The sequence below is a fragment of the Grammomys surdaster genome, unplaced genomic scaffold (genome assembly GCF_004785775.1).
Source record: "Grammomys surdaster isolate TR1022 unplaced genomic scaffold, NIH_TR_1.0 224, whole genome shotgun sequence".
Lineage (NCBI taxonomy): Eukaryota > Metazoa > Chordata > Mammalia > Rodentia > Muridae > Grammomys > Grammomys surdaster.
In genome coordinates this window covers 8,349,520-8,375,779 of record NW_021604669.1, presented here as the reverse complement: position 1 = coordinate 8,375,779, position 26,260 = coordinate 8,349,520, and the positions used below count along the sequence as shown (strand labels likewise).

General features: G+C 40.9%; 1 protein-coding gene across 1 annotated transcript in view; it reads right to left on the bottom strand.

Moving 5' to 3' along the window:
• Positions 1-26,260, bottom strand: part of Kcnq3 (potassium voltage-gated channel subfamily Q member 3) — a 284,757-nt gene that overhangs the window by 38,664 nt on the left and 219,833 nt on the right. The window contains exons 2-3 of the mRNA XM_028773244.1: positions 1,519-1,609; positions 651-777 (exon numbers count right to left, since the gene is read on the bottom strand). Of these exons, the coding sequence (XP_028629077.1) occupies positions 651-777; positions 1,519-1,609 (218 nt within the window). The remainder of the gene's footprint in view (positions 1-650; positions 778-1,518; positions 1,610-26,260) is intronic.

Sequence of the window (26,260 nt, the reverse complement as noted above, 5' to 3'; positions counted from 1 at the left end):
CTCCCTCCCTCCCTCCCTCCCTCCCTTCCTCCCTCTTCCTCCCCCCCCTCTCTCTGTCAGCTGTAATCCAGTGGCATGCCCAGTACTGTGTTCCCTACTGTGATGGTTATAAACTAACTGTTTGAGACTATAAGCAAGTCTCCAATTAAATGCTTTCTTTACAAAGTTGCCTTGGTCAAGGTGTTTCATCCCAGCATCAGAAAAATAATTAAGGCTGGTAGGATCTGCTCACTAATTATGAAACTGGAAGAACTCACTTCTGTGAACTTCAGTTTCTATCTTTGTAAAACAGGTAAAATGTGGTCCAGCATTGGTCAATGACCAATGGAGTGGCACTTCCTACCCCTGCTAGCCTGGAAGACACAGGTGATTTGAGCTATTTTGGTGACCAAGTGTGCTACTAGTCTGGTTACTAGAGATATACACTATCTGGTGCATTGTGGTTTCTTTACAACATTGCCAAATGCAAACAGTGAGCCCAGTTCTCAACCATTAAGAAAAACTATCTATTTAACATGTCAAGGAATAGTCCAAAGAGATGGATTTTCAGCACCCGATATTTTGGCACTCTCTGCACCCATAAAACTTTCTTAGAGAAATACTGTAGGAGAGGACTGAGGCCACCACTGGATCCAATTGCCAGGGCTTACCCAACATGCACAGGGGCTTCCTGGCAAACTTTAACCGTCCACGCCAGCCTTTGTATCGACAGCAACATCCTGCAGCCCAGATCCTCAAAGCAAACTCAGCTCCAAAGATGAAGATAGCAAATGTTTCCTGCATGAAATGGTGTGTGGCATGAGGTTACTTAGTGCTCAGTGTCAGGACTACTGAGCTCAGAGGAAATGGTATCTGCTGCTCCTTCGTTAGTGGTGAGGATGCTGGGGCCAGGGAGGGAAGAGCGAAGGTTGGCCATTGTGATGGCCCCTGTCTTCATCTTGCCGTGTTAACTATGAAAAATGATTCCAGGTTTGAGCTTTTCCAAAAATTTCATTCCAATGAATCATTTTTTTTAGCCCATTGAATGTATTAAAATACCCAGTAAGTGAGGTCAAACACAGTCTGCTAAACCCACTCAAAATGCTCAGACACTGGTATCCTAGCTGGCCAATGCTGCTAACCTTAGCTTTTGGGCCACCCATTACCTCACGAGTTTTATAGTATTACCCTCAGTTTATAATTTGAGAAATCAAAGGGTCAGGGTTTAGAATGGAGTATGCCTTTAGGTGAACTTTCAGAGGGCGAGGAAGCTATGTTCTTATCATTAATCCTGATGATTTTGGCTTGAACTACATGTTCCTTATTTATGTCCAGAATGGTGGATCATCATCAGGAAGGTTATGCCTATGGCAGGCCTGGCAACGCAAAGGGGGTATTGCTTTTCCTTGGACCTCTAATTGGCTAAAGATATTAGGAAGCTGGAATCCAGGCAAATAGTTTCCAGAGGTTGACTCCCTACAGCTGAAAGTGACCTATAGCTTCCATCCCGGCGTATAGTGACAATGGCGCATAGCTCACCAGCAGCAAAAGCCAGTCTCCAGACACAGTCTCATACTCCTTGAAGGTGGTGAGGACAGCCAGAATCAAACATCCCAGGACAATCAGGAACCTAATGGGAAGAAGGAAGGAGGGAACGTTAGTCCTGGCTAGTGCAGCAGGTAATTACAAGAAAGGGGTTCAGTGAGGACAGAGTACTGTCACATGCTTTATAGTCTACCCCATTCAGCTCCCATGGCAATGCTGAAGTTGGGAAAGAAAATGAAGAAAGCTGAGAGAGGATAAGCAAGGAGCAAGCTGTTGCTCCACAAGCTACTTGACAGAATCAGTTAGACTTTGATTTTTTCCTGTCTTAGAACACATTTTCTGAGCAATACACCTGATGATCCTCCAAGCTAAATTTGTACTTCCAACCTCGTCTAGGAATTTAACCACAATCACTGACCTCTTCAACCTGATAGGCTTTTTATTTGAAAGGAATAACTCCAACTTTTAAGTGAAGCCTACATACTCCAAATCCTTTTCTCAGGAGATGGTGATGATGGTGTTGATGATGTCAACATCAGCATCTCTCCCTGCTACATTTGGTCAGCATCCCTCACTTGCCACTTCACACATGCCAGTTCACCATCCTTAGAGTTACTACTCTCAAGGTCAATATGGCCATTCTCCTGCTGCAGGAATTCAAAGATCAATATTGTGTGAAATGTTAAATGCTCAGTTCTATAACATAAAGCACCAACCTCAGCTCTGTGAGATTTGCCTTCATTTAGCATTGAACATGGAGGTGGATGCCAAGGCTGAGTTTGTGTACAAAGCAAAATCTAGTGTCCCGGAGCTGATCTTCTGTAGCAGAAGTAGGAGCTTTTCAGACTCCTCTCAATGTCTCATCTGGTTAGTATGTAAACATGGGGATGGCGCCACAAGATGTGCACAGTTATTTCCTGTGACTCATGCCCTTGTATGACTGCTTCACTCGAGTACAAGTAGACACCAAGACTCATTCCTTCTTAGCTTTCTTCATTATATGGCAAAAACCACAAGATAGTCACGTTTGTGACTGTGCCACACTACATGGAGCCCCATCTACACAGACTAGAGCTAGAGACTCTATTGCTGGCCTTAAAAAGGCCTCAGTATAGGACTCAAGTGAACACTGATGCTCAGAAACTGTGAGCTAAAGAAAGAAATGGTATCATTACAGTCAACCAGGAGAGTGCCAATTTGTAATACAGACTTATAGAAAATTCAATGTGGGATGGAAATCGACTAAGTGCATCTAATTTCCAGAGTTGGAGGACCATGTGGTCTATGTTGCGTGGCCTGTCATATTCCACTTCTGGATAGCAGAGGCTGTATAAGGTCCTATTTATATCCAGTGACTAACCCAGGGCTCATAGCTCTATGTAACCAAGAGTTCTTTAAGGCATCAAAGTGACTTCCATCATTCCCTGTTGCTGGAATTAAAGACACAGAACACACACATACACACACACACACACACACACACTTTGTCACACAAACATGAGTACATATATGCCCACACACACATGCACAAGCACATATGTCCATATACACATACAGGTTACATGATTGGTAGAAAACCAATGTCAATTTCTGGTTTCAATTCTTGGCAACACACCCACATATGACACACACACATGGAATACATACATACACATATGAAGCATACATACATATGACACAAGCATACAACACACACACTAGGCACCTAAACACACAGTGTATTGATTGAGCACTTGCTTAGCATGTGCCAAGTTCTGGCTTTAATCTCTAGTACCAAATGTGATCGACACACACAGAGGCATATATGATAGAGCCACATAATTATACATGTGTATGCATATATGTATATACATATAATAGCTTCCCTTTGTCTGTTGTCTGCTTTTTGTGATTTCATTCATTGTTAGCCTACTCTGAGAAAAAGTCATTGATGGGTATTATTTTACTATGATTTATTACTGTCCATGTTCTACTCTGTGTTAGTTATTGCTGTTAGTCTTGTACTGTGCCTAATTTTTAAATTAAGCTTTATTATAGGCATGCAACATATATAGAAACATACAGTATGAATAGTTTGGTTCTATCTACATTTGGACATTCACAGAGCACCCTAGCACACATCAACAATAGACAACGGAGATATCTGTATCTATATCTGTAGTCTTCTCAGCAAGGGCTGGGGTCAATGATTGCTGTCATGGCTGGCAAAAGAGGAGCAATGAGGGGATGATAAGAGTCTCCTGAAAGAGAATCCTCCTGGAGGTCTCAGCAGGAATGAAGAGGGTGATGTGAAAGAGCAAGAGAAACACTCTGAGGGTCTTGTTGCTAGGATATAGCAAAAACAGATGTCAGAAGGGTGTGTGGTGGCCTCAGGCCCAAGATGAGGCCTTCGTGAGAATGTGCTGAATTTAAAGTCCAAGTAAAACTCTACATCATGCCAATCAAAGTCCAAGTTTAAACTTTACAAGAAAGGTTGATATCCTATGGACCTCTAGCACTGTGGGAGAAGAGGTGGAGAAATCACCTTTATCCCACCGTCCAGTTTCAATCTAGTTCTGATCAGCACACAGCATGCAGAACCCAGACTGGGCCAGCAGGGGGCAGCCAACAACCATACAACTAGCTATGCACCAGCTTCCCTGGGATCCACTTTCTGAGACCAGAGAAAGACCAATAATTTATGAAACTCAAATCATATAGGAAGGCCTTCTAATCCCGAGAAGAGAAGACGTTTTTCAGCTTCTTGCAAAGTTCAAACTGTCCTTAAAATAGCTCGAGTTCAGCAGACAGCCAGAAGCCAGATTTGTCTGGGCTGCAGCAGCACCTGCCCTCCACGTTCCTTTGTCTGGTGCTCTCTTGATGCCCCACTAACCTTTCTTTTTCTCCTCTCCTCTGCATTTTGCCACTCTGGTTCTTGGTCTACAGTCCTCCCTGCTCCGTTCTCTTTCTCTCACTACCTCACTTATGCTCATGCCATGTCTCTTCCTCCACCCCATTCCCACCTTCCTTGGCACATTCTCTCCCTCCCCTCTATGGTCTTCATGCTCAGAACATAGATTTGGGAAGATATCCTTGAGGAGATCTAGCAGGGCCCTTCCTTCTGTCCACAGTTCCAGGCTGTTTGCGAGCAATGCTGGTCTGTGTCAATGCTGTCCTCAAGCCCTTCCCCCAGAAACAGTCGCCTCCACGTTTCTCCCTCAGAACTCGTTCCTTATCCTCTACCATCTTTTAGCCAAGCTGGAGCTAAAGAAGTCAGGGAAGAAACACATAAGGGCACTCTGAACTACATACCGTTCTGAACTATATGGTTCAGGTGATCAGTACAAGGCACAGTGCATCCTGTCCAGGTCTGCTCAGTACCAGAGCTCCACAAGGCAGCACACAGAGAGGCTCAGGAAGCTTTCTGCCATGATATTGAGATAAGGTAAAAAATGCTCACATATATGGTGTTGTTTCCTTTGTGGTGGTTTCTCTTTTTCTCCTGAGATCATCAGTGGGGGCATGGAAAATTCACTACTTTATATACATAAATACATAGATAAGGCCGGAGCTTCCAAGACCAGGTGAAAGTATCTGGAGAATCTGCAGGAAATTTGCCCAGTAGACGAAGGTACCCGACCACCCAATTAAACTGGGAGGACAGTTCTCTATCTGCTCCTTTGGACTCTCACATTTGGGAAGTCTTCCATCAGGGACCCTGCTGGTCCTATTTACTTTCAGTAACTCTGGGCAATTTTTACATCTTTAGTGGCTCCATATGTCCTTCAAAGCCAGGGAGGCAGGTAGCATCTGGACCCACTGGATTATCGTTAGAGTTCCTTCACTGAAAGTGGTGAAGGGCCTGCCATCCTAGGCAGGTGTAGACAGAATGAAGTAATAGAGAAGGTGTGGCTGGCTCCCTCACACCTGACCTGACTCCAGGCACTGCCATGGTTCCTGGCTCTTGAGCAGATGAAATACTTCCAATGCAGAGACACCTTCAGACCAAACAAATGAGAGCGTGTCTAACTGAAGAACTAGCAAAAGAATAGAAGAGCAAAAAAGCAATCTTTTATCTGACTGAGAGAATTCTTGAAACTATACACCTGACAAAGAGTTAATAATAATGTCTACATATGTAAAGAACTCAAATGACTCAACAACAACAAAATCAAATAACTAAATTACACTGGCCTAAAAATCTGGATATATGAAGTATCTATGTGTATACATATAATATACATATACAAACACATATAATGACCCACAAGTATTAATTAAATCCCAACTGGCCAAGGCCTCAAAATAATGTCTGATTGTGTTGTAAACTCTCTAGTATGGATTGGCCAAGACTGTCTGGAATGCAGGATTCAAACTGCTGCCAACTTACCTGGAGGAAATGCTATAATTAACTGGTAATGTTTGTTAGATAAGAGACAGGACTAATAATGTGCCATCCCATAGAGACATGAACATGAGCTTATAAGAAATACTCTTATGTCCCTAGTGTTTCTTTCTCCTGACTGTTCATAATATATTTCCCACCCAAGTTCTAGTAATCACAACATTCGAGGAACCCCGAGAAGCCTGTTCTTGTTCCTTTATTTTACAGGAAGGGATTGTGAACAGCAGAAACCCAAGTAGCATGTGAGCACAACGTGACTCCTGCAGGGTGGTGGTGACACCCTGGCCTTCTGCACTCAGCCTACTTCATCTCCCACAATGCCATTCTTTGTTTTGTGTTCAATATAGTGGAGAGGGCTTTGATGGGATGTGTGCTCTTCCTTAACATGGTTAGAACGTGTTGCCTTTCATTAAATCCCAACCATATCAGAAAAAAGGTGAAATATTACATACCAGGAAATTTCGGGGAGTTTAAATGCAATGGGTGTTTACTTTGCTTTTTGAGATCTGACCTATGTTCTCCCTTTTCCTTCTGGAACTCATTTTCTCTGCTCAAATGTATCGTATGCTTATTTATCTGCTAGGTTCAAATAGTTCAAAACAATGTCATTAGATGTCAGAGTCTAACAAAGAATAAAAAAAAGTACAAAGAATAATTTTAAAATGATTCAAAGTGATTGCTTCTTTTTATCTTGTGTTGAAAGTTACAGGACTGCAATTACAGAAAGTCAAGAACACCCTGTCAACTGAGGGTGCATTTCAGCCTGAACAAAACAGCACATACTTGAGCTAAGCAGAACAACAGGGTTCACATTTCATGATAAAGTACAGCCAGAGACACTTCATTTCTGGACCAGAGATAGGGAGATCAAATAAAAGAGCTCAGGGGAGAGTACCCACATCACTTCCTTCTACTCTACCCTTCAAATACCTTTTCTCATTATTTTTCTAAGTAGACCAATCAGGTACCAGGTCTTTAGCAAGGTTCTCCCACTTCAGATCATTCCACAGCAGAATGGATAAGAGGAATGATCCCACAATATGCTAACTACAAGAAACTCACTTTTGTGCCAAAGGCCCAAATACATTGCCAGTGAAAAGACAGAAAATACTTCCCTCTGAACAGTAATCAAGGTACAGTAGAAGTGGCCATAATAATATCAGCCCTCAAAGCAGAAATGAAGAACAAAATTGTTATGAGAGGCCAAGGAGATCATCACAGGCAAATAAGTTTGTTCTTTGCAATAAGTTTCATTAAGAATACTTAGAAGTTGTAAACAGATGCACAACCGATAACAGAATTCTGACATATACTAGGCTTCTGTATGCTTGTCTTCTCATTCTTTATATTTCTAATCATAGCAGATTTAAAACTTAATTAAAACATGGAAGACTTTCCAAATTCTATTTCCTCTTCTAATTCACTATCTTCTTCTCATCCAATTGATGTATCCATTGTCATCCGGGGATGTCTTTAACTGATCTGAGGATCTGTCACCTCTTTTATTATGATGTCCTTCCTTCCCACAACAAGCTACTGTATGATTACTTGCTATGTATTAGGAGTGGAGAGTGGACCATACTTGTCTCTTAAGAGCTTGTACTTCATCTCTTGCTCTCCAAACAATGGTAGGAAAAAATTCTTCTGATCATAGGATTTTGTTTTTCACTTTTCATAATCTTGCGCATTCCTTGACATGCTTGATTACTCTAGGCTCTGGGCATCCAATGACAAGCACAACATATATTAGTTTGTTCCAATGAAGTAAAGATCCTATGATTTCCTTTTGGGAGCAAAGCTCTTCTTGGCACAAGGCAGTAGCCGAAGAAACTTTCAGTTATCATTTTGTTTCCAACTCTGATGTTTAACCTCTGTAAGCATGGGGAAGCCCTTTCCTCTCTCTATGTTTTCATGTCTACATCTGTGAAGTATGCAACACAGGGAAATGGCACATTATGTCTTTTTGGACTGTTTTTATGGGTTCAAGGTAGAAAAGTCCATGTTCAGATAAAAGCTGTGCTAACTTGCTACGTGGAGAACGGTTTCATCACTTGCAAATGGTAATGACCAAAATCCTAATTCAGGCTGCTCTGAGAAGTAAATGAAAGGATGCTCTTGGGTTACATAGTGTCATGCTTATCACCGCATGCTGACCTGAAAGGTTCTAGCTTCTGCAAGAGTGAATTTTAGCTTAAATGGGTCATGGAAGCAGCTAGGTCTCACATAGCTAACAGACTCACTTGATAGTTCATCAAGTCCCAAAATTACTTATTTAAAATTGGAGAGTCTACTAGAAATTAAAAGAAGCCAGAGGAAGGCTGGGTATCAGTTCCATCCCAGACTGCCTTGTCTACATCAGTCTGAGTCACACATAGACTATTTCTAAAGAGCCTGTCAGATACATCCAACCTTCTATAAGCAAGCCATATTTTTGGAGGTTTGTGGCTTCTGCCTTGGGATAAGGTTATCAGGTTTCACCAGACCAAGAAGCTCTCTGTTCTCTTCTGCAACAATGACAGATGAAATACACACCAATTTCATTAGCATACCCATAACGATCCTTTGACTCTGTTCACATTTGACACTTCCATATAAAGGCAGTGCTGTCCTAACTCTGACAGATCACACGGTGTCTCCCTGTGGGATGGTGATAGGAGCCATTAGCTAGGTATTTCCACCTCCACATTGCCCCTAACTGTGGTATCTGTTTTCTTTACGGAATACAAAGTTTCCTTATCAACCAAGCAATTCATTTGTCATCCAAAATTTGCAATGCCGTGCTTCTAGATGCCACAGTAAGATGCAGGGTTATATTTTCAGGATCTTCATAAGACCACAAGCACCTGCTAGGTTTCCCTGAAAACCCAGAGCAACACAAGAAAAGATTAAAAGCTGCGGCAAACAGCAGAGAGCTGTAGCAAACAGCTAGAGACAGTAGAGCTGTAGCAAACAGACCCCAAGATGGCCCCAGAGTCATCCTAATGATATCCCTGGGGAATTGTCACTGCTTAAAACAGGCTAGGACTTGTTTCTAATAGGTAGAGTATGGTAAGGAGATGGGATGCTATTTTTGTGATTAGAATATAAAGGACTGTGAATTCCATTTTGTTGTAGACTCTGCTTCTATGAAGCAAGCTGTTAGGCTAATCTTCACAGTATTAAAATAAAAGGACTTTTCACCCAAAATTGGACCCTTCAGGAACTAGCATCTCCAAACTAAAGGGATTTTGATAGAAAACCTTCTTTAGCTGAGTCTTCACATGAGACTCAAGGCCAGGCTTATGGTATGATTCTGAGAACCATACCTGAAGTTCTAATAGAGGGAAGGAAAGGGAGAGGGAGAGGATTAGGGAGAAAGACAAAGAGGAAGAAAAGGGGGAGGAAGAAAAGAAGAAGGAAAGAAAAGAGAAATTATCTCTCATATATGTGGCTGTGTTTTGGGCGAGAATGTACACAGCAATACAAATGAATACAAGTATATTTGGGTGTAGATTTTCTCCCAGCAACCAGAAGACCTTGAGTAGATTTTAGTTTACTGAAATCTCACTTCATTGTCTATAAAACAGGAGTAACAAACATGGGGATCTCTGCTATCTGAATGTTCTTTACCTAAGTCTTGGCACCTGGGAGATCTCAGACAGCATAAAAACTCCTCATAATTAAAATGTATTTTCCTAATAGCAGCTCCAGGCTGGTATGATTAGCCATCGTCATAGGAGTGTCCTGGTTTTGCAGATCAGCTTCTGCTACCTCAGCAGACATCTTGAATAGCTCAGTCAAAGCCATTTGCAAAATAAGAAAGCTAAGCTCATAATGCACGCAGGATTGTATGACGGTTGATGGAAATGATGAGAGAGCTGATGACTGATTAATTGACCAAGACAAGGTCACGATACACATTGCATGCTGGCCTCAAACCCAGAACACTACCTGAGTATTACTGACATGTGCTATCACAACTGGCTGAGGGATGTTTGAAATACACTGGAACCATTAGCAAAGGATGTTCTTGAGTGAGTTGGTTTGAAGACAAACCAACTGGTCCATGAAACGGCTTAAACATCCCATAGTCTTTGGATTAGTTCTTTTAAACTCTACAACCAAAACAGTGAGAGAGCAATGTAATCAGGAGTGGTTATTTATTTGAGTTCATAGAATTGGAGGATTGCTTCATAGATGCTTGACCTTATGTGCCGGGGCCGAACATCATGGAAGTGTGTACTAGAGAAGATCTGTTTACCACAGGGCAGTGGAGAAAAAAGAGAAAAAATGTTGGGAGGGCCCAAGACATCTAATTTCAGTGATCTAATTTCTCCACCTAGTGATCACCTCTGATTTTACATAGTCTACTAATGACATCATGTTATGAATCCATTAAGGAATTAGTTCCCTCTAGAAAAGAGTAATTTTCTCTGCTCATGCTCTTACAGACATACCTAGTGGTGTGTTTCACTAGCCTATGTTTCTCAATTTTATTGACTTAACAATCAAAATTAACCATTGCAATTCTTCTCTCTCAGAGGGCTGCACTAATAAAATGTGAAGTCATGTAATGTTATATAATTTGGCTTTTGATAGCCCCACCCCATGTAGCTGCTGGTAGTGTGACCCGATGGATAGTCCCACACCTGTACACATATTGTCAGGAGCAATTGGACACATCGTGTTAATAATAACAATAATAACAGGAAAAGATGAAATGAAGTTGGGAAGGAGGTGGTGTAATTCCCAAAGTCAATCTATAAGCCCCACATGCCCAGGAATCAGGTAACTTCATAGAGCCTGGTTAACTACAGTGTAGAATCTACCCTCCAATTTCGTATCATGGGACAGCCAGGCAATTAAATGATAAGCATTCAAAAGTTCAACATATCAATATGCTCAGAATTAGATACTAATAGATTACTAATCAAACACTAGTTTCTTTTTTCTTATGCTAATAAAAGGTATACCAAGCACTGATTTAACAGTATATTAAAAATGATTGTTGTTATAAGCTTTTGTGTTCTTGAAAAGAGAAAGAAAAATTATATAAATAGCAATACCTGGCCAATCATTACTCTACATGTACACGAGTATCCAACTCACAGATGGGTAAGGTAGTGCAAATCTGAGTAGCAAACACTGGTCCTAAGACCAGATACAACCCACTGTTCATTTCTGTAAATAAAGTTTTATTGGATCACAGCCATGCTCACCTGCCAATGCATGATTGCTTTTGTAACATGGCAAGAGAACTTAGTAGCTGCAATGGAGAGCTTCTAGAGTAATAAATATGCTGAGAATATTTATTATTCCAGTTCTCTAAAAGAATGTGCTAGCCAAATGTATTCATCATTTCAAGCATCATCTCAGGACAATTTACATGTCTGATGCTATGCAGAAAAACAATAAACCTAAAATAGGAGACTTAATCCTAAAACACTCTTGCTAACCACAGTGTACTTTGAAAAATGACTACATGAATAAAGCAGGTATATCCACATCACATTTTGTGAAGGAGCTTATTGAAAAAATTAACACAAAGGATGAACAAAAATTATATCAGGGTTTGCACAGTGTATCTGCCACTAGAAAAGTCTGTATAAACTTCATGGTATGTCACCATGGTGAATTATTTCCTTTCCATCATATCATATCTCCCTTCCCTACTTCTATCTTCTTCTCCACACTCCTCTCCTCCTCCTTTCCCACTTTGCTCCTCTTTCTGATTCCGCGTCTCCCTCCTCCTCCTGTTTTCCTTCTATTTGTGGGACTGGGATTGAACCAAGAGTGTCCTTGGCCTTAGGCGATTGCTCTTCCACCAAGAGGCTTTTCCCACCCAAGGAAAAGAGTACATCATTCTCAATTTTCCCTTTGTATCCTCCCTTCCCATTTTCTCCATCCAACTCTAATACTCCCACCCAAGCATGCTCCTTCCGTACCACATCCTAAGTCCCCCAGGCTCCCTTGAGATATCTCTGTAGCTGGTCAGACCTTGAACTTGTAATCATTCAGCTTCAACCTCTCAAGGAGCTGAGATTTAGGTCAAAGCACTTCTTGGGCATTTTGCCCTCTCATTAACACTTTAAAAATATAACAGCAATGTTTACACTCACCATTGTTGTCCTAGGCTTATATCTAGATGGCACTAATTGAGTACTACTTTGAGTTTTAAAGCCAACTTCTTAATGACTCACCAAGCATTATGGGGAGTTTCCATCATGGAAAGACTAGGGTTCGAGAGATGGACTGGACATGTCAGAGTCTCGTGTCTAGCCTTTTCAGTGGCTTCTGAATCTTCATTGGGAGTAGCATGAAGTGCTGCCTTGTCAGTGTGTTCAGAGTTAATAGCTGTAACATCCTTACTGACAAGTAGTTGGCACTCAATAAATGCCACTTTTCTCACAGTTTGCTGACAAAGCCATATCCACTTACAAATTATTCATAATTGGGAGCATAAACTTGGAGGCGAAGAGGAACTGAGATTAAATTCTGACCTCAGTGATTGTTGTGTAACTTTGGCTAGGTACCTTAATTTCACTTCTCAACCAATACCACACACTTATTTTGAGTATCTCCAAGAATTGTAACAAGGATGAATGGAGCTTAGATTGGGGATAACCTAACTTATTATATTAGTGCTTGACACATATTAAAAATCATTACTCTAAGTTGAACTATTTTCATCATCACAATAAAACAGTGTCTGGAGAACATGTAAATTCTCAGTAGCTGGAAATAATTGTTTTTATTAAGTGTATCTGGGCATCGCCTTTGGAGAATGCTCCCAAATGATGCTACCCTATATTTCAGCATCTTTCACACACTGCCAACTCTAAGACATCATAGATGTCAGAATGTCCAAGAAGGAGAAACTTTGATTAAGTTATGTTGGCCATTGTGATATCTCTCCTCCTCCTTCTATAGATGTGAAACTAAGAAAAATATATTTCCAACTAAGATCTATTGTATCTCCCAATACCGCTCACTCTCATACCTATGATGTACAGCTTTGTTCTAGCACAGCCAATGCCACTGTCAAGCAGCATCATATCTCCCTTGAATCATTCTAGGCCCCTGAATGATCTCCATCATCATAGCATCTTAACCCATCCAGTCCATCTACCACACTCATCTTTCTTTGCCTCTTCCTTATCACATCTAGCCTCCACATTCACTGATGCCTTTGATTGGCTCAGCTCCTTTCTTCCCCTCCATATTTCTCACACTATGCTCCATGCTCACAGAAATTCTTAGGTCTTGGACTTATTGATTTCTTAGAAAACAAGGCTTTGGGCAATCAGGCAGACCTGGGTTCAAGTACCAATTCACATTCCTAACCCTACACAGTTGATCACAATTGTTTCCTTTCTAGGAAGTGTCCTTGCTTATGAAAACTGACTAGTGAAATGCCTGCGGGAACACATCCAGAGAGGCAGGAGAGCAGCTAGATGGTGGGAAGGACTTGGGAGGAAGAGAGGAAGGGGAGAGTATAAAAGGAGGGGAGAAGGATCAAGTATGGGAGGAGATGAGGATGATAAACAGAGGGTCAGGAAATTGAACAGAGGTGTGTAGCAATTGAGGATGGGAAACTGGGGCTAACCACCAGAAAGTTCCAGATACCAGGAAAACAAGAGGCTCCCAGGACCCAAAGGGAATGAGATTAGATGAAATGCCCAACAAAGGGGAGGGGCAACCTGTAGAGACCATATCCAGAGGTTAGGCAAGGTCCCAAGTTAAGGGATGTGGCCACCCACTCATCTCCAAATTTTTAACCCAGAATTGCTCCTGTCTAAAGGAAATACAAAGTGTGGAGCAGAGACTGAAGGAAAGGCCATCCAGAGGCTGCCCCACCTGGGGAGCCATCCCATATACAGACACCAAACACAGACACTATTGTGGACACCAAGAAGTGCCTGCTGATAGGAGCCTTATATAGCTTACTCTGGAGAAGCTCTGCCAAAGCCTTACAAATACAGATGTGGATGATTGCAGTCAACCATTGGACTGATCACTGGGACCCCAATGGAGGAATTAGGGGACTGAAGGAGCTGAAGGAGTTTGCAACTCCATAGGAATAACAACAATATCAACCAAGCAGACCCCAGCCCCTGCCCAGAGCTCCCAGGGACTAAACTGCCATGGCTTCAGCCTTCAGGACCTTATCTGGCATCATTGTGAGGAGAGGCCCTTGGTCCTCTGAAGGCTTAATGCCCCAGTGTAGGGGAGTGCCAGGGCAGTGAGGTGGGAGTTGGTCGGTGGGTGGGGAAGCACCCTCACGGAAGCAGGGGGAGAGAGGATGAGATGGGGGTTTCCAGAGGGAAAAGTGGGAAAGGGGATAACAGTTGAAATGTAAATAAATAAAACACACAATAAATAAGGGAATGGTTTATTTAACACTGTATAGCATCTACTAGGGACATTAAGGTAGCACTGACTATATACAAGTCAAGAAAATAGCAATAGTATATTACGTAGCCAGAAAACAGTAGATTCCTAGTGAGAGTCTCCTCTTGCTGCTTGCTTTTCTCCCTCTAGTCAGTGTGAAAAGAATTGTGCTATTTGATTTCTCTGACTGTCAGATGCCTTAGATTTAAAGTGGCAATAGCACTCATTGTCTGTTCTATGTGACCATAGTAGAGAACCATGAGACCAGGATGTGAAACCCTTTACAGATGCTATGGTAAGGAAGGATGTTAAAAAAATGAGGTTGAAAGGCCGTATCAGCATGACTGCAGGCAATGGATACAGTACTGTGTCCTAGAAGGTCAGAGCAGAGACCATACAAGCTGGCTATATCTATAAGTATCCAAGAGTAATACAGGAAATGAGAGGTAAGCATGTGATCTGCCTCTGTTGTTCTAGAGTAACTAAAATAGAAAGAGTACAGATGCACACACAAGCTCAGAGAAGGTATCAACGTTATTTCCCTAGCCCTGTTTCATGTCATCACAAGCAGGCTGGGTCACCTTGGTCCTGGTGGCTTCCTAGCTTCTATGGTTCCTACTACAGGCCCAAAAAATTCCAACTGCTGACAAATTCCTAGTTAGTTTACAAGTCTACAGCGAACTTGATCTTATACGTCTCTAAGTCGTTGAATTCAAAGATTCTATGAAAGACATTGGAAAGCAAATGAATAATAAAACCATAAAAGTAAAAATCATAGAATCATCATATCATCATATTGAAATCTAACCTAATAAATCAACTACTTTCATTTTTCCTCTGTATCTTTCTCAAGCCCAAGGAAAGAAATATGTATATAATTTTTCTTTAGAAATTTATATTGTCACATGCTGCACTCGGCATTTTATCTTATTAAAGAATAAATATCCTTCTGCTTGATTATAAAATATTCAAAACAATCATGTTTAATGAAAGAGCTGCATTTTGTGACACCGGAGCCCTAAAATATGCATAACCATTCCTTCATTGCAAGCTATTTAGGTAGCATTCAAGTCTGTGCTCTGATGAAGTCTCCAATGGAAAATATTTGTGCATCCAGTCCTTGTTTGATAAAGAGCAAGTCTTTATATCAAAGCCTTGTAATATCTTTCTGAACTTAAGGTACTAGAAACAACCAGCTATACCTAGGTTACAGTCACAAGGCTGAGTGATTAAGACTTTGTGATTATGGTGGACAGGAATGTTCCAGATTCAGAGCCAAATTATCTTGTGCTGTCTTTAGTCCTCTTGATAGTCATTCATCACCCACCACTGTGATTGATCTAATATCTTTGAAACTATCAGATAAAATCCCTAGAAGGTACTAGCAGACCACTAGTTTCTAACAGCTCCAAGGTCCTCAGATATCCTCTGAAACCTTCAGTTGAGTCTTTGTTTATTAGCTTTGCTTGCTTACCTGATGTATCCAACAGTATATATTTACAGTGCCTTGATTTATGACTTTCCTTTACTTTGTACCTATGAAAAAGTTTTGAACCCTATTCCCTGTGGGCACATATATTTGAAGAAACCTGAATCTGCTTTCCTGGTCTGTGGCTGCACATATTAAGCATCTAAACATCTTAAACATTTGTGATGGTTACTACTGATGATTGACTTGCTAGGATTCAAACTCACCTATAGGGTAAGCCTATGAGCATGCCTCTGAGGGTTTACTAGATTAGATTATTTGAACTTGGAAGACTCACCTAGCATGTGGGCAGCACCACCACCAGCTTCCATCTTCTGCATAATAAGTTGAAACTGAGCTGAACACAAGCAGTCACCTCCCTCTTCTTCCTGACTGTGCATAATGTGATGACACATGACCAGATGCCACAAGTTTCTGCTGATGTGGCTCCCCCACAGTAATGGATTACACTTTGGAACTGTGAACCAAAATAAGCAAACCCCCCTTCAGTTGTTCTTGGTGGGCTGTCCCAGGAATAAGGCAAATAACTAATGCAATACACAGATCCTCTATGTATTCTGCCAGGCTGCTCTTCTAAAGGATCATCCAACTTTCTGTTGTCCACAAAAGCAGATAAGGAACCTGTTTCCATCTCACTTTTACGAGAACTTGTTGTGCATACCTGGTAAAAATATTGACAGCTTAAAATGTATTATGGCACCTGGAGTTTGCATTTTAGTGCAAAAAAAAATCTCCTACCAAAGGACTAAATATTTCTTGGAACCTCCAGCTATGAAACAAGAGTTTTGTAAGAAAGGGGAGCTTTTCTTCTCAATGTAAGCAATTACTTCATTCACCTCCACCATGGCCAAATCATGCTCCATCCCTTTTCACCTGCACTCTAGATAAAGACAATGGGAAATGGTAACATGTAACTGACATGTGACTTTTCTCACCATGCTCTGTGGAGTTTTTTTCAGACATAAATAATTGATCCTCTCAGATGTAACCCAAAGGTACACCTACCTTACAATGTTTTATCCTATTTGTTCCTCTCTACAAAGGAAGGCACTGCTTCACTGGGAATCACACACCTGGACAAAAAGTAAGACCTGGGTCTTGTGCTGTTTTTTCCTCTCTTCCTTCCTTCCTTCCTTCCTTCCTTCCTTCCTTCCTTTCTTTCTTTCTTTCTTTCTTCCTTTCTTTCTTTTCATTTGCAAAGCTCACTAGACTGGAAATATTTAGTGGCTTCAAGTCCCCAAAGTGAGATGAGTACATCATGCAGTCATTAGGATGGTAGAGAAGACATCTGTCTGCCCAGCTGTGGTTCTAATGGCCATCACTGGCAATTCTTTAAATAATTTCCATTACTCCCTGGGCTCTGTTTCATATTTCCTCACCAAGTCTTTCACCTACTACATGTTTACTAAGTACTGCAGCCATTATCAAGGGACAGAAGTGATTTAAAAATTCAGTCCTGTCCTTAAAATACTTATGGCCATACAAGAAAGCCAACTATTCCTAGTAAAACATGCCTAGTGGACATGGTTTCCATTACTGGTCCCAGAAAGATGGTCAATAGTATCTAAGTTCTCGAAAGCTACCAGCTTCCTATTATCTATCTTTAAGGTTAGACAGTAGTGTGGAAAAACAAGAAGGCAACTCAGTAGTCACTGATGTGAGGATGTCCTTTAATCATGTCTCTGTTTGTGTTAATCCATGAACAGCATCAGACTTACTTGATCTTATGCCTTATTTAAGGGAGAGATCCTGGGCATTTTGCTTGGTAGTTATGATCTGAAGTTTTGTGTGATCTCTGTTGTTTAACAAACAAGCACACACTTAGCAGCTTTAAAACTACTTAGTTATCAAAATCATGTCCGTGTGAAGCAGGAAAGTATAGGAAATGGTTAGTAATCTGGGACTCCACTTTCTCTGAGCCATGAACATCCTTCTTCTAATAATGCATTTAACAGACTGCAATGCTTAGCTGTACACAATAAACATATACTTGTCTCTTAACAATGCACCCAGTAACCTAGGACTCTGCCCCAGCTGAATTGAGCCACACATATACCCCACTCTGAAAAATGGAGGAAGTTTTTCCTCCCATTATTGGCCACCATAATAGATTCTATTCAACCATACTCTGCTTACAAGAATAGGAAGGGAGATCCAGCAGACACGTGTGCAAGTAATATAAACCATGTCCTGAAAGTAAACTCTCAGGGAAAATCTTCTTTTTACCATCTTATGTTCACACACAATTAGGCATACATATAGTTAACATCAGATGCATCGAGGGAAGGGATATGTATAAAAAATGGTTATAAAACTTAACTTGTCAATCAAAGTACAGAGCCACCCAAACTCTGTACCATAGTATCCAGCGCTCCCTTCCTTTAAATGCCACAAAAGATGCCGAAGGTAATAACATAGTTGTCAACCTGACTATATCTGGCATGAACTACAATCCAGAACTTATAAAGATCTTCTTAAAGGGTAAAGAAAGGCTTAGGTTCAGGCATAGTGTACACATCTTTAATCTCAGTATTCAGGAGACAGAGGCACGTAGATCTCTTGAGTTCCAGATCAGTTTACAGAGTAAGTTCCAGGATAGCCAAGATTAGGCAGTGAAGGATGTAATAGAACAAAGGGGCTGTATTCTAGCCCCATTGAGCAAAAGAATTTGCCAGCTTTGGCCATGTACTTCTGGCTGTAGAGTCAAAAGTAGAAGGGGTTACAAGAAAATTGGTGTTAGTTAGCTGAAGCTAAGAGATTAGCAGTGGCTAAGAAGAGACCAGCACCACTGAGGTGAAATCTTCTGGGTAATGTTTTCAGAGAGTACAAAGAAGTTGTGTTCCAGAACTAAACCTTGTGCTGGCAGCTGGACTTGGCAATGTGTAAGAATCATCCAGCAGGAATTGGTTTTGAAGACATGAAGAGGTCATAGAGAGCAGCCAAGTCTTCGCACTGTGAGAGGCCAGGAAAGGACATTGATGAAGGTTCAGCCTCAGTTGTAGTTCCAGGATGGAAGGGGTCATGCAAAGAAGCTGAGAATTGGCATCTTAAAGAGAGCCTATGAGAGGCTATTGGTGAAGTCTAGGTGCACTGGAAGACCCCAGCATATTGGAGATGACAGTACCACGGGATGACCATCAAGAACAGCAGCAACAGTGGAGTGGTGTCAACCAGAATCTAGAGTGCTTCAGAGGCCAGAGCTAGATAAGTGACCCAAGACCTTTAGAGGAGTCCAGAATACCATGTGTGGTCCCCAGACACTGGAACAACAAGAAGTGAGGCTGAAGTTTCCTTGGAGACCTCAAGAGGTTAGAGATGTCAGAGCCATGGGATACATGCTGAGGAAAACTGCTAACAGGGAATAGTGTTTCAGTCAACAAAGCTAAAAGGAGTTAGACACTAGACATGGAGATACAGAGTTTGGAGTTTGCTCAGTTCAAAAGCGAGTCTCCTGATGCTTGCTGCCTTTGGATCAAGATGTAGAACTCTTCACTCCTCCAGCACCATGTTTGCCTGGATGCTGCCATGCTTCCCACCTGGTAATGGACTGAACCTCTGAAACTGTAAGCAAGCACCAATTAAATGTTTTCTTTTATAATAGTTACTTTGGTCTTGGTGTCTCTTCACAGCAATGAAACTCTAAGTAAGAGAAGTACCCTCACTCTTGCAATCCACTGACTCTCTTGACTGTGTGTCCGACCTATTCTCTTGCTTTATTTTACATAAGCTCTCCTTGTTACTTTGCAAACCTCTCTGAGTCCTAATTTCAATTCTTTGAGTAACAAATAAAGAACCTGGAAATACTCATTGGAGGCCCTGATCACCAGTAACGTATGGGTAGACGATCTAGCATAAGTGACCAAGATTGTCAGCACAAAGTTTCAATCAAAGCATCAGGAAGCGCTGGTACTCATCATAGGCTTGGCTGGGGAAGAATAGCTTCTCAGTTTCTTGGGTTGTTGGCATAATTCATTCTCTGTTACTGTGGGATTCGTGGTAGCTTGTTTCTTCAGAGTCAGCAATGAAGAGAGAAGGACTCTAGCAAGATGCTGTGCAGTTTGATGTTATTATGCATGTTAGGGGAGGAGAAAGTAAGTGTTGCCTTTAAGTATCTTTAGCATACAGTCTGGAAAATATGAAGATTACAGATAGCCCTTAATGGATGAGCAAACTGAGCACAATGATCCACTCACAGAATACTCAGTAGATGTGGGCATTAGTAGAATCTCTACAGAAACTACTAGATAACACAGTGTTTCCCTCTGTACCACGGTGCTCTTCACATACTGTCTCCAAGATCATACCTGCTTCCATCCATTAGATTTTCCAGACCCTCACTGATACTCTGCCATGTTCGTGGCATTGATCAAAAATGCTAGACAAGGAATATATCATGCTGTAAATTTTCCATTATTCTGGTGGCATATAAGTATTACGATTTTGAGGAGGGGCAAACAAACTCTAAAAGGTGTAAAGTTATGTATCGTGATACATGCCTTTAATACCAAGAGTCAAAGGTCTGAAGAAGAAAGATTATGAGTTTGTGGTTATGGAGGGATGTTTCCAAAACCAGACCACAACAACACTTCAGAAAAATAAAATATAAAAGGCATGCATAACATCATGCTTCAGTAGAAAGCTATGCATTCTTCACATCATATTCCACATTAATGTGCTTTTGAGTTTTGACTATGGTTCATTGCACAAAACCTGGTGGCAATTCAGAGCTAGTTCAAGCAAGAAAAATCTGCTCTGTTTAACTGACTTTTTTTTTGTCTCTACTCCTTGTGAAAATCCAAGTCTGCCCTCATTTCTTATTCACCATTACTCATTTATGAGTATATTTGTTTTCTAGACAACACTTTGAATCCTTTAAAATATCCCTCCCCTCGCTTGATTGATGATTCTAAGAAAATCATTATTTCTACACAAGAATCAAATGTTTACTTTAAAAATGAACTTTTGGCAAAAGTCACATATATTACTACATGGCTAATGAGAATAAGCAGTCATAGCAGCATTCAAATCCTATCTAAATGTATCTGATCTCAAGATATATGCTTTTGACAATATACTCTTCCCTCAGTATTCAGAATATTGTCTTCAGGGCCCTTGTTGGTACTCAATCCAAGTACCATATGAAGAATGTTGTAGTGTTCTATTATAACCACACAATCTATACATGTTCTAGGATGTTTTGACTAAGGGATCCTTAAACCTGTATATGACCCTCATTTCCCCCTGGGGACATTGAAAGAACTGAATGTAGACACAGGGACTTCTCAGACTTTGTTCTTCCACGCATGTATCTCTTTCCTGTCTGTCATTGCCTTGAGTAATGTTCACCATGCCAGTTGAGCATGACTTTCATTTACCCCTATACAGACATCCACAACACAAGGTCATTCTGTCCAGACTTAGGCCACACTTCACATAGCTTTGTAACCTTCTCACTGTTGGATGAAGCCACTCTAATGAAACATGTGTCATTCATTAGAGTCTAGGGCACACACATGACGCTCAGTCTATGGGAAGCAAACTTCCATAGCTCCAAAGCTGCAGCCTGTTTATCTGACATATTTATTGTTATGGATCAGCAAGTCATTTATCAGTGGGAAGTAATTGACTTCTTCCAATACCTTACCCGGGCTTTCACATTTATCTTTATTCAGTTCCACACTCTGAGCCGAGTCTACACCTCTAGTTGCTGTATTCATTTGGAAACAAAATTCTGCTGCTGGAGTGCATTGTCCCTCTCAATTTGTAATCAGAATGTTGGCCATCCCACAATGGCACAGTACACAGTTTCACTGCCCAGGAAGTCCCTCAATTTCACTGTTTCCTGGGTTTCTCCTTTCATCTCTCAGCCGTCTTAGAGATAAAGGAATTTTATTCTGTCTTGGGACTCCAACTTTCTGGGCCCAGGTTTTCAGTACCAGGTTGCAATAATTCTATATCTGGGGGCAGCTTCAAATACCATGCCAGGATTGGTCTGATGAACCAAGCACTGAGCTCCTACATACTGTATCCCTTTGTGCTCAGCTAGTCTTATCTGTCTGTTTCTTAATCATAGGCCAGAAGCTCCAAAGATGTCAGTGGGAGAGGGAGAGAGAAAGGGAGAAGAGACAGAAAGAGAGGTTTCTGTGGGTCCCTTTGAAGATTACTTCCACCTTGGTAGGTCATTGTAAACTCTGGCATGAAACCATCTGACCCATAAGCAAAGCACTCAGATTCAGTTATGAAGTTCTTTAACCTCATGGGGCTCTAATACAAACTGAGTAATCAGTGCTTGCTGAGGATGAGTCATAAGGTTGAAAAGGACAGTATTCATGCTGTACAGTTAACCCTTTACTAATTCTCTACCAAACCACACAGGTAAGTATGCATGTATATGCCACAGAGGTGGTAGTTAGTATTGGATATACCAGTTGGAGCATGTCCGTTTTACTCTATTCTCTGGGAATATGAACCTGGTGCCTCGAATGGAGCAGGTGCTTAAGAACCAGCTTCTAAACAAAGATAGATTTTATGGACTTTTCTCAACTAGTTCCCACCATGATTGAGGCCTAAATCTTCTGAGATCTGCTCATTCACAGGTCCTTCTCCAGGACGTGGTTACTTCCAAATAATGGAGTTATTGATTGCTTGACAGACTTCTGTAACACACTGCAGGCCTGTCTCCAATGTGGCTGCAGAAAGCAGACTGACCAACTCCCTCTGTGTCATGAGCCTTTGGAGAAACCACTGGATCTTTCTAAACATTAACTTCATCACCTATCTGAAGGAACAAGGAGCTTCAACTGACATCTGGGGAGGGGATAGGTACAGAAAGTGAAAAATGTCACAAAAGGGGTGTGTGCAAACAGAGTGCTAGATGTGCTCCATGGGGGAGAAGACACATCCACCATATCCCACCATAGGCTATTTAGCAAGCACTAATTGGCTCAGGGTCCTCTTGGACACCCAGAGAGGGTCTAGGGAGAACTGTGCCACTCTAAGCTTGCATTTGTCAAACTAGTGAGAAACTGGTATGCTCCAGCCAACTTGCAGCACCCTGAGAGTCCTCTGTCAAATACTCAAGAATTTTGCAAAACTTGTAGCTAAATATGGCTACACTATAGAAGACTACACTATAGAAGCTTACATTTAAATGAAGTACACTTGAAACAAGAATGTAAAATGATCCATATTTGTCATTGTCTAGTAACATTACATTTCACTCCTATTTATACCCGTATGATGAAATATTAATGTATATTTCTCCACCCAACTTTGCTCAATGACCTCATAAGATTTGCCAGGAATATTTACACCAGAGCAATTGGAAATCATGTATCCACATACCAACACACAATAGAGAAGTTATTGAAAACATGTCCAGACTAGGTTCAAAGGAAAGAATCCCAGCTATTCATCTATTCCTCTGAATATTCACTCATGTTTAGTGATGGTAGACCTAGGTTCATTTCTGTTGATGTAATAAAATATTCTGAAAAAAGCAACTAGGGGAGAAAGGGTTTGGGTGATTTATAATCTCAGATTATAGTCCATCACTGAAGGTTAATAAAGCAGGTAGTCACATCATCTCCACTGTTGAAACCAAAGAGAGAATAAATGCATCCTTGCTCGCTCAGATGCTGCTCAATACTTAGCTAGCTTTCTTTGCTCTTATACAGTTGAGGACCCTTTATCTATCAAATGGTGCCACCCACTACAAGCTGGGTAAATTACCAATCAAGAAAATCCCCCAAAGGCTAACCTGATTCAGATAATTTCTTATTGTTACTTCTTCCCAGATGACTCTAGATTGTATAACAGCTAAAACTAACATGCACATCACATATGTATACCATAATCTTCATTTCTCCAAGGCTAACCTGTAGCAGCACATTCAAAGAAGATTCTTGACTATCTTCCTAGCAGGGGAAGAGTATGTAAGAATACTGAGTGTCTAAACTATTCCACATTCGTGCATCTCATGGGCTTCTTAATTCCTGGGCAGACTCCAAGTAAGCTATCAAAGAGGGGTCTCTTCAGGCCTGTGATAATAAGGTAGTAAGGATGTTTTAAAGGCAGCTCATTAAGTGTTTTCACACAAATGGCTTTGCCAGGCTCCTTGACAAGCAATTTGCTCTAAGGAAGTTAAATATTTTCAGCCTTGTTTATGTTATTAATTTGCTTAGCCAAGTGTGAGTCTGTGAGTGTGCTTTTAATAGAGGATGCAAAGACCCTGTAAAGTAAGTTTTAGCTCTAAAACCTAAATGAAGGGGTTTATTATGAATGCCACCAAAATGGCCACACACTTTCCTGTACCAACAAGAGGATCAATATCTCCTCCATGTAGCCTTGGTACAGGTGGAACCTACAGAAGATGCACAAGATGAAGAAATGAATAAACACCAGCTGTTGTATCCTGAACACATCAGACAAAGCATAGCACAGATGTAACCACTGTAGTGAAAGGAACAAAAGATAGATAAATAACAGCCTACTTTGCATTTCATCATTAGAACTTCAATCAGCACCTGATACATGGAAGCCATACAGGAAACTTTTGCTAAATGAGCAGATGGATGCTTCCGGGCCATAATTTTAACAACAAAAGTCTTGTAAGTCTTCTTTCTTCAGCAGGAAGAAAACAATCATGAAAAAAGAGAATCAAGATATGAGGATGTAGTAAAAAAAAAAAAAAGAATCAAAATCTTTTCATGTCAGGGGCTGGAGAGATGGCTCAGTGGTTAAGAGCATTGATTGTATTTCCAGAGGTCCTGAGTTCAAATCCCAGCAACCACATGGTGGCTCACAACCATCTGTAATGAGATCTGATGCCCTCTTCTGGTGTGTCTGAAGACAGCTACAGCGTATTCATATATAATAAATAAATAAATCTTAAAAAAATCTTTTCATGTCATGTCATATATAATCTTTCCAAACATTTGGAATTCCCATATTACAGATGGGAAAAATCAAAGGTTATGAAATTATACTTTACATTACTGTGACCTAATGCCTGAAGATAGGTACACAAGGGAGGAGAAGTTTTTTTTTGTTTATTTGTTTGTTTTTGCTTTTTTGTTTTTAACTCATGATCTTAGAGAAGTCAATGCAGGACTTCTTAGACTGAAGTGCTTGGGCAGAATATCCTGGTGTCAGGAGTGTGATAGTAAAAGTCAGTTTTTCATCTCCAAGTAGAGAGGAAGGGGTGAGGAATCAGATAGTATCTTCAAAGGTAAGCTTCTAGATACCTATGTCCTCAGCCCACGTGCCATCTGTTAAAGTTTCCAGAATCTCCACAAATAGTGCCACCATCTGGAAACCAGTGTTCAATATACAAACCTGTGTGGGACCGTTCATAAAACTCAGAATTCTTTTAAGACAAATCCAGTACTGCACTGGTAAGAAAGAGTGAGAAGAGGATGTCAAAGTCAGATATGTCTCACTTCAATTCCATATCTCTGCTCTTTCCTTCTTTTTTGAATGGATGGAAAAATACCTGGAAGTTGTTAATTTCAAAAGAAAACCTTCGCTTTCTGCCATAGAACACATAAAGAATTTCTTTTACAAGACAAGCTAGAAAACTGGAAACTCAGTGTCAATGTTGGAAACACAATGGGGATCCAACATCCCTTCCTTACCTATATTTCCCCTTCTGACTATGGAGTGATGGAACTGGAAAGGTTGTGTGTGTGCCCGCCCATGTGTGCATGTGCCCATATGTGCATGCACTTCTTATTAACTTATTTTTCATGCTAAATTTTGGCTAAGGTTAATGTTGAACCCTACTCAAAAGACCTCTGTCTCGTAAACTTTGGTTTGGAGAGACTTTCCCAAATTTTTCTCAAGTAGATGAGAAATTAACCAAGAACACATTTATTGGTCAAGGTTAATACCAACGAGACATTTGGGAATCTGGTATAGGCTTCTTGGTCCCTATGGTGCATTTTAACTAACAGTTTTGTCAAACCCCAATGTGCTTGGGATCTCCTAGGGACCTTGCTATGTGAGTATTCTAATTCAGCATGTCTGGACTGAACTTTACAATCTCCCAGAGGATGCCGATATCAAGACAAATCTGGATAAGCAAGACTCTGGACATACTGCTGGCTTCTTGCACAATTCAACACAGCTTATCCTGTTGCATAGCATCACTTCTCAGTTCATCTTCTTCTGGTAGGTACTGTCCAGTTGATTAAATTATACTATACTGATGACTTAATAGGGTCATGTAAACAGCCTCTTCTCCACAATGGAACCTGGCCTCTTCTTCTCTGCCTTTCTCTTCTATGACTTGTGACACAGTTCTGGTCACTCTTTTGCCGTTTTTACTTCCCTTGTCCTCCCCTGTTTAAATTTCATGCGGCTGCCTCAATAAATAGCGCATGAACCTAGAGTCTTGCCCCTTTCAATCTAGCCTGTAAAGTTATTGTGGGTTATCTGATGGTAAATCTGATATGACTTCTCAGATTCTTTCCACCAAAAGCCACCAACTTCCT